Source organism: Enhydra lutris, unplaced genomic scaffold (genome assembly GCF_002288905.1).
Source record: "Enhydra lutris kenyoni isolate GAN:26980312 unplaced genomic scaffold, ASM228890v2 scaffoldscaffold10, whole genome shotgun sequence".
In the NCBI taxonomy this organism is placed as follows: domain Eukaryota; kingdom Metazoa; phylum Chordata; class Mammalia; order Carnivora; family Mustelidae; genus Enhydra; species Enhydra lutris.
The window spans coordinates 6,758,808-6,767,887 of NW_019154094.1; the positions used below are offsets into that span (position 1 = coordinate 6,758,808).

A 9,080-nucleotide genomic window follows, 5' to 3' on the forward strand; every position below is an offset into this window, starting at 1 on the left:
TTGTTGTTGTTCTTTAAAATTTATTTTAGAGAGAGAGCAGGGGGAGGGGCAGAGCAAGAAAGAGAGAGAGAATCTCAAGCAGACTCTGTGCTGAGCATGGAGCTCAACGTGGGGCTTGACCCCATGACCTAATCATGACCTGAGCCAAAATCAAGAGTCAGATGCTTAACCAACTGAGTGACCCAGGCATCCCTGGGACAGGTTTAATTACTTCACTTAAGGAGAGAGAGAAAGCACGTAGAACGGTGCTCTTAGCCTTCAGGATTTAGTAGAACACTGACTTTTATTAAGAAAGATAGGCCAAACGGTGCTTATAGAGTCACTGCATTTTCCAGGCAAGTCAGTTAGGCAAGCTCCTTGAGAAAGACAAATAGTTCTCAGAGAAGAGAGGAGCCATTATTTCTCTGAATCACCCATGAACATTCTTGAAAAGAGGTAGATAGAGAGCTAGATCCTAGAGCAGGCGGCAGTGAGGAGCTAGGTCCTCGGGTGGGTGTGGTGCCTGCAGAGATGGTGCCATGATTCCCAGGCCTCCCTGGTCCCAGGAGGTCTCCAAGAAAAGGCTGGGAAATGCCACCAGTCTTCACAGACCAACAGGCTTGTGTCAGGCTGGTCCTGGGCCTCCTGGTCCGGCTGCACAGTGGATGCCTCCCTCTGGGCTGTAGTGCACGGGCCCACAGCGCAACTGGGGCTCCTCTTCCTCATACCAGCGCTGTTCACTGAAGTCAGGGAAGAAGGCTGCAATCTCTCTACTGGCTGAAACCACAGAGTCTATAAGGAGAGGTAAGAAAGAGAAAGGGTTCTCATAGGGAGTGCAGGATGGAGGCAAGAGGCAGTTATAATCAGATTCAGAAACCTGAGCCTCTAGTTCTGCCTGACCCTCGGTCCTGGGGCCACATCTGCTGAGCAGGCCACAGGGGCCAGAAAGGCCATTGGGAGGAAAGTTCACAGCAAGGTTACCTGGCTCTCAATTCCACCATATGGCCCGAGCACCAATGGCAAACCATCCTCCCTTATATGTTGCTGAGGATAGAGGAGGCAGACTCACCTGAGCCATGGGTTGTGTTGCGGGTGTCAGTGAGGCCGAAACTTCCACGAATTGAATCTGGGGCCACGTGACGTGCTCGAAACACTCTGGTGGGTCCCATCAGTGTCCTCCAGAGCTGGATGGCATCCTTGTGGGCCAGGATGTAGGCTCGGATTGGCCCGCTGTATACAGGAGGAACACATGTCAAGAATCTGGCTGTGTGGCTGAGTAGGGCACACTGTGAGCAGGGCACGAATAAAGGCACACTACATCCTGAGAGATACCATGCTTTTCTGGCTAAGTACCCATGCTGCTTCAAGTTGCAGGTGATAGAAGGCCATTGTGGGTGTACACGAAAGGCCACAGAGGTCAGCAGAGTTGTTAAGTAGCATTCACCAATACTGTTCTATAGCCATTGGACCACTAACCATCATGGGACAGGTGGCTACCAGGTCGGTGTTGGTTTAGACATGGTCCCAAGCCATGTTTCTTCAGACACTTAACACCGATTACAACTTTAAAGAGTGTCAAATGAATTCAACAAATTTAGGAAGCAGGGGGAGGTAAATCTTGGTGCATAAATATGCCGAAATGAAAATGAGAAGTACCTGGCCATGAACTCCACCAGCCGCTGATAGAAAAAACGCCCTGCAAAGAGAGAGTAACTTCATCAAGACACTGGTGCCCAAGAGAACTTTTAGTACTTCTGCCTCCTTACTTGGAATAATAAAAGCTATTTTATTTTATCTTTTAAAATATTCATCCACTTTAGAGAGAGCGTGCAGATGGGAGGGGCAGGGGAGCTCCATGTTGAGCATAGAGCCTGACATGGGGCTTGATTCCACAACCCTAAAATCATGACCTGAGCTCAACCACCTGCACCACCCAGGTGCCCCCAAAAAAACTCTTTTAGAGGACTTTGGAGTCTGACATATCTGGGTCTGAATCCAGGCCCTGTCACTTACAACCTATGCGGTTTCAGATAGGTCATTAACTTCCCTAACTCGGGTTCCTAATCTATGTACTGGAGACCTAATGATATCTATGTCACAGGGCTCTAGAGAAAATTCAATGCAACCATGAGCATTAGGACAATGTCTAAAAGAGTAAACATTCACTATTAACTACTGATATCATCAGGACATAAAACCAAATTTCTGGTTGGGACTAGGAAGTGGAACCCTCCTAGAAAAAAAATATATATTTCTAAGGAGAGGGTGGTTGGGTTATGGACATTGGGGAGGGTATGTGCTATGGTGAGTGCTGTGAAATGTGTAAGCCTGACGATTCACAGACCTGTACACCTGGGGCAAATAATACAGTATATGTTAATAAAAATAATTAAAAAATATATTTTAAAATATTAATTAATTAGTTAATTAATTAGAATGAGAGAGAGAAAGAGAGCACAAGCCGGGGGGAGGAGCAAAGGGAGATGGGACAAGCAGACTCCGAACTGAGTGGGGAGCTGATGCAGGGCTCGATCCCATGACCCTGAGGTCATGACCTGAGCCGAAATCAAGAGTCAGACACTCAACTGACTGAGCTACCCAGGTGCCCCCTAGAAAGTAATTTTAAAAGATTGATAATCATGAAAAGTTTGTATATAAAGCAAGACTTTAGAATGGCTGCAATTTGACAGCTGGTAGGTCAGAGACAGCCTTCCATTGAGCATCCAGGTGAAAATCTCTCTTGCGTACGTCTTGGGATAGAGAAGCCTCCCACTCAGAGGACTGCTGATCCTACCTTCATGCTCTTTGTAAAACTGCTGGCATTCTTCTTTTCTCCACAGAAGTTCTCTCATTCGTACAATAAGGAACTTGTTGCTCAGAATCTGCTGATGAACAGCCTGGATAAACATCACGTCAAAGACAAAAATTGGTCAAAGTGACCATATGAGTGAACAGGAGACCCGGGCTGACCACAAGAACCACGAGGACCCATCAGAGCCCAGGACATGAGGGTCTGTCCCATTGTCAGGTCAGAAGAGAAAGATGGTGGAGGTGAAGTAAAGACCTTTGGTCACATGGCCAGAGCATGAGCCCCGGGTGCAGGGGGCAGGAAGTGCATCTCTGTCCTTCTGTTCCTACAGCTCCTTGAGCAGAAACCCACACCACCCCCCTTCAGACCATCATAAAAATCTCTTGATGGTGGTCCTGACTTGAGTTTGTCCCATTCTCTCCAAACCATCACATTTGACAGATTAAAAGCACCATAACTTACATGTCACACTCTGGTCAGAACCTTATTCATAGAATGAGGTACAACTACTTTAGCCCAGTGCTCAAGGCTATAGTTTCCTTGCCCTCCACCTCTTCCAATTCTAGTCCCACCGGCCCAGCCTTCCTGTGGCCCCCAGATCCACCACACATGTTCCTGCCTCAGTATCTCCCTCTGTGGAACATCTGCCCCCCACCCCCATGCACTGACTGAAGTCCACCCTTCCTCTGAGCATGGCCAGGTCCCAACACGTGCATGCCACCATTTCTGACTGCTCTGGTCTTCCTTTGCACCACAGTCAGCTTACCTAGCAGAGCTGCTCAGTTAGTATTTATAGAACTATTGTAGGTAGAACCCTACAATGACCCTCCCCCAGTACCAACAAGATTCTGCACCCTTCTCTCCAGGACTGTGAATATGAAGCAATATGATTGTAACATTACATGGCAAAAGGGATTCTGCAGGTGTAACTGAGGTTGTCGTCAGTGGACTTTGCTTTATTTGTTTTTTAAGATTTATTTATTTATTTTAGAGAGCATTGTTGGGGAGGGACAGGAGAGGGCGAGAGAGAGAGAGAGAGAGAGAGAAGGTGAATCTTGAAAAGATTCCCCGCTGAGTGTGGAGCCCAACACTAGATCCCATGACTCTGAGAGAATGACCTAAGCCGAAATCAAGAGTCAGATGCTCAACTGACTAAGCTAGCCAGGCACCCATCAGTTCACTTTGCTTTAATCAAAACAGAGATTATCCAGAGGAGCCCAGTTAATCACATGAGCTTTTTATTTTTTTATTTTTATTTTTAAAGATTTTTTTAATTGATTTTTGACAGAGAGAGACACAGCGAGATAGGGGACAGAAGCAAGGCGAGTGGGAGAGGGAGAAGCAGGCCTCCTGTTGAGCAAGGAGCCCGATGTGGGGCTCGATCCCAGGACCCTGGGATCATGACCTGAGCTGAAGGCAGACGCTTAACGACTGAGCCACCCAGGTGCCCCAATCACGAGCTTTTTAAAATCAGAGTTTTGGGACGCCTGGGTGGCTCAGTTGGTTAAGCAGCTGCCTTCGGCTCAGGTCATGATCCCAGCGTCCTGGGATCGAGTCCCGCATCGGGCTCCTTGCTCGGCAGGGAGCCTGCTTCTCCCTCTGCTTCTGCCTGCCACTCTGTCTGCCTGTGCTTGCTCTCTCTCTCTCTCTCTCTGACAAATAAATAAACAAAATCTTAAAAAAAAAAAAAAAAAGCAGAGTTTTATCTGGCTAGGAGAAGTCAGGTTTAAAGCGTGAGAAGCACTAAATACACTGTTGCTGTCTTGAAATGGAGTGAGCCATGTGATGAGTAATGTGAGTGGTCTCTAAAAACTCAGAGCAGTCCTCGCTTGAAGGCCAGCAAGGACATGGGGACCTCAGTCTTATAACCATAGGAACCAATTTCTGCCAACAACCTGAATGAATTTGGAAGTGGATTCTTCCCCAGACCCTCTAGCTAAGTACCTGGTCAGTGGATACCTTGACTTGGGCCTTGAGATCCTGAGGAAAAACCCACCTGAGCCTACTGGACCTCTAAATTCTAGAATTGTGAGATAATAAATGTTATTTTAAGCTGCTAAGTTTATGGCAATTTGCTGCTAAGTTTGTGGTAATTTGTTGCACAGCAACAGAAAACTAATATACATGCACTGTCTTGAGGTTTGGTTCTTCTTATTGTATTGGATCCTTATATTTTTAATCTGCCCCAATTCTCCAGTAGATTTTTAGTCTTCTTAGGGTCAGAGTCCACAGCTCCTAGCTTTGTGTCTTGCACAGGACTGTGCTATCAGTCTTCACAAGTGGCCCCGTGGCACCAGAAAGAGATGCAGTGCCCAGGGCATACAGTAAGAGGTTTAGGATTCCTTCTTACCTCCAGAATCAGGGGGTGAGCAACAGCATCAGGCTTGATCAGGGCCAGAGTAAGCTGGAGAGCCTGAGGGCTCCGCAAGATCGAGGTCATCTCACTCCTGCCATCAGAAAGCTGGATTAGGGACCTATCAGTGGTGTGCTCCCCACCCTCCCTACTCCAGAGCCACGCTGCCTTGCAAGCCCACAGGGATGTCACTCCCAAAGCCTGTGGCAGTTACATACAAAGGAGTTAGCTATTCAGGAGAAATTCAAGTTTAGACACTGCCTGTCTCTGCCAATATTCCCTTCACTTCCTAATTTTTCTTTGTGTTTTAGAGGATTTATAATTTACATTGCTAAACAGCCTGGCCACAAAGGTACAATAACTGTTTCCTTTCATAAGGTGTTCTATCCCACAATGTGCTCCCATCAATCCTAGAATTGGAAGATTGGATGGACAAGAATTGGGACCTTGCCAGGATACCCGCAGAAGTTTGCTGCATATATACCATCTCTTATCTAATCTTACAGATAGGTCAGGATCTCCCCTGCCCAAATCAAATCCTTTAATACACTCGGTTGTCCTCAATGGCAAGGCTTGTGGACATGCAACTCCGAGGTCCAGGACCAGTTGTAATTGTTTCGTATCTGAAGCTGCCGAAACAGTGCCCACGACAAAGGTCAGTTTAACTGACTAACTGAACCTATATGGTCGTATCTGTCCATCTTTGTATTCCTAGTGTCTAGCATGGTGTAAGAGCTCAATAAATAGTTATGGAAATGATATAGGAACATGAAAGTATTTTTTTTTTTTAACTGGACTAAGATGGGGCGCTTGGTGGCTCAGTTGGTTAAGCGTCTGCCTTGTGCTCAGGTCACAATCCTGGAGTCCCAGGATTGAGCCCCATGGCTGGATCCCTGCTCAGCTGGGGGTCTGCTTCTCCCTCTTCCTTTGTGCTCCCCCTGCTCCTTTTCTCTCTCTCTTCACTCTCTCAAATAAATAGTTTTTTAAAAATAAATAAACTGGACTAAGAATTTGAGGTCTCTCCCAACTGTGAAATGCTATTCACATGTGAGAAATTGATCATTTGATCAGGACCAAGAACTAGGTCTCAAAAGATTATCTGGTGGAGCTCCTAAATTTACCAACAAATATGGAGAAGGCTTCCATGAACACACACAGGGTCAGTATGGACAATGTTCTCATTTCTCTCAGGCTTAAGGTCCGACAGTCATGTCAAAGGCAGGGCTAGGGTCTCCCCTACTCATGTCCTTTCTACAGTTTTCAGCTGGATGCTCCACTCAAACCACAAAACTAAGTGTAGTCTAACTGGTTCAAGATCAGCCAACCCACTCTCCCTAATATCCCAGGTTGTGAGTAACCCAAAAGCAAACCAAATCTTCACCATAATCTAGGGAGAGATATCCCTGACCCCTCCCCACCCTCACTCCACATCCACATTCATCACCAGACTCCTCTCCTTCTCCAGGGCCACCACCCCAGTCCAAGACATCATCAACCCTCCTGGGACTCCTGCAACTCCTCCATGGCCTCTCAATTTCTACTCCTGTCAGCCTCTATAATCTGTTTTCCGCTAAGCAGCCAATGAAGGAAAAATGCAAATCTAATTATATCACTGCACTCCTTAGCCCTTTGCCTGAGATGTTTCCACAGTCCAGAATGTGTCTCCTCTGGTAACCTCCTATTTACCCACTAGATCTTAGCTTACTTCCACTATTATATAGCTTTTTGGACATTTTCTTCAGTTATGTCTCCACCCATTAGGTCAGGTCTATTAAAGCAGGGGTCTGTTTTGCTCATCATATTATTCCCAGTACCTATGCCAAGTGCCTAGTACATAGCTGCCTCTCACCAGTATTTGTTGAATGAATGAATGAATGAATGAACGACCAAACGAACCTCCTTCAGCTACTGCAAGGCCAAGCTGCCAGGGGCTCTCCAGGAAAGGATGTTGTTCCTTTCCTAATGCCAGCTAAGTAAAGACAGTCTTTAAAACAAATGCTGTGGGCGCCTGGGTGGCTCAATGGGTTAAGCCTCTGCCTTCGGCTCAGGTCATAATCCCAGGGTCCTGGGACCGAGCCTCGCATCGTGCTTTCTGCTCCGCGGGGAGCCTGCTTCTCCCTCTCTCTCTGCCTGCCTCTCTGCCTGCTTGTGATCTCTGTCAAATAAATAAATAAAATTTTAAAACAAAACAAAACAAAACAAAACAAACAAACAAAAACAAATGCTGACAGGTCAAGAAAATCGCTCAACTTTAAATTTCCTCTATCAGAGAATCACAAATTACTGAAGTTGCCTGGGCATTCGCCTCCATGCCTGAGGTGCCCATTCCTCTGCTTCCAGGAGGGCAGTGACCGAGCCCTCCTCCTCCCAGGCGCCGCGGGGGCCTGCAACCCCTCAACTCTGTCTCGTCTCCCCATCCCCTACCCTCACCCCGACACCTGAGGCCCAGCTCCCCAACCACCAGGCTTTCAGCCCCATTTCTTGACACCAACCCCTCTCCTCGCTGGCCCTCATTTCTCCGGGCCCACAGCCGCGCGACTCCTGGCCTTCGAAGCAGGACCTAAGCGCACCCCAGATCCAGGGTTCTTGGGGCCCCAGCCCAGCCGGAATTCAGGTCTGGAGTCACCTGGTCCTCCAGCGCGGAGCCCGGCCACCAGGCACTGCGATAGCTAGCCTGCGCGGCCCCCGCGGGGTCCTTCGGGAGTTCGGCCGGGCAGCCCTGCTGGGGGTCCTCGCCGGGAAGCCGCGGACCCAGCCGGTCGCGGACGCAGGGTGTGTGAGGTCCGCGAGGGGACGGCGCAGTGAGTGGCAGCGGCCGGGCTGAGGCGAGGCGGCCTGCAGCCCGAGGTCCGGCCACGCTGGTGGCCCTTGTCTCTCCCCATGGGCTAGTCCCGGGCCTCACGAGAGGACAGAGCCGTCTCGGGCGGGAGCGGCCTCTTCGAGGTGGCGCTCGGGCGCTCTCAGGCGGCAGGGAGGCCGGCGTTCCTGGGCGGCCCTGCGCAGGGGTGGGGAGGGGGAGGTGGCGGTCTGAGGTGGGACGGACCTTCCTTGCCCGATTCGCGCTCTCTTTTCTTTCTAGGCTAGTGCCTGGCACGAGGTTGGTGGCCAGTACTTGCCGGAGGTACGTGCAGGACGAAGAAGCTGTGCGCTGATTGCGAGGGCCGAGGCCGCCTTTGAAAGTCTCGAGCTGCAAGCGACGCGGAGACACGAGGGAGCGCAGCTAACGTGGGGGTGACCCAGGGTTCCGGGCTGCGGTCTAGGTGTCAGTAGGCAGTGATGGGGAGCTAGTCAGTGATCGGGGAGCTAGTCGTAAGGGCCTTGATCTTGTCGCTAAGGAATTTGGGGTGCGGTGGGTTACCCAGGAGTCTATTGAAGCAGTGCAGGGTGAGTTGGGAACTGTGGGTATTCTTGGTGTGTAGTCGGAGTATGGACGGGGGACCGTGTGGCAGGTTGAAGAAGGATGGCAGAATTTTTTCTTGGGAGGAGTCACTGAATTTGAGAAGAGTGAGAGAATAAGTCATAGCTGTCATCAGTGTGTGTGTATAGATATAGATATAGATATATAGATATTTTCTTAACTGACTCTGGTGCCAAATATACAGGTGTCGCACTCCTGAAATGTTGGAAGGCAGGTCGGTGTTTTGGGCAGCTTGTGCCCACCAAGTGTCTTTGGGAAAGTTCAGTCCTGCCTGGCTGGTGAAGGCACAGGTCCATTTCTGCCTTCACAGGATGAGAGTAAATGTAAACATGGGCTACTGTCCAGACATCAGGATTTAGTCTTATTTTCCAAATGCATCAGGTCCAATTTTGTTTCCTTTTTTTTTTTTTTAAAGGTTTAATTTTTAATTTCTACACCCAGAATGGGGCTCTAGCTTACAACCGTGAGACCAAAAGCGGCACATTCCACTGGCTCAGCCAGCCAGGCACCCCTGTTTTCTA

The 9,080-nt window shown here is 48.9% G+C and overlaps 1 protein-coding gene across 1 annotated transcript; it reads right to left on the reverse strand.

The window, feature by feature from the left end:
* Window positions 1–264: 264 nt before the first annotated feature.
* Window positions 265–7,792, reverse strand: LOC111144125 (NME/NM23 nucleoside diphosphate kinase 6). The gene is made up of 6 exons (XM_022498278.1): window positions 7,634–7,792; window positions 5,139–5,235; window positions 2,774–2,876; window positions 1,636–1,675; window positions 1,049–1,209; window positions 265–771 (listed from the first exon to the last, which is right to left on the reverse strand). The coding sequence occupies exons 2-6, from the start codon at window positions 5,226–5,228 to the stop codon at window positions 605–607; spliced, it is 561 nt and encodes a 186-aa protein (XP_022353986.1). The 5' UTR covers window positions 5,229–5,235; window positions 7,634–7,792; the 3' UTR covers window positions 265–604.
* Between the last annotated feature and the right edge of the window lie 1,288 nt (window positions 7,793–9,080).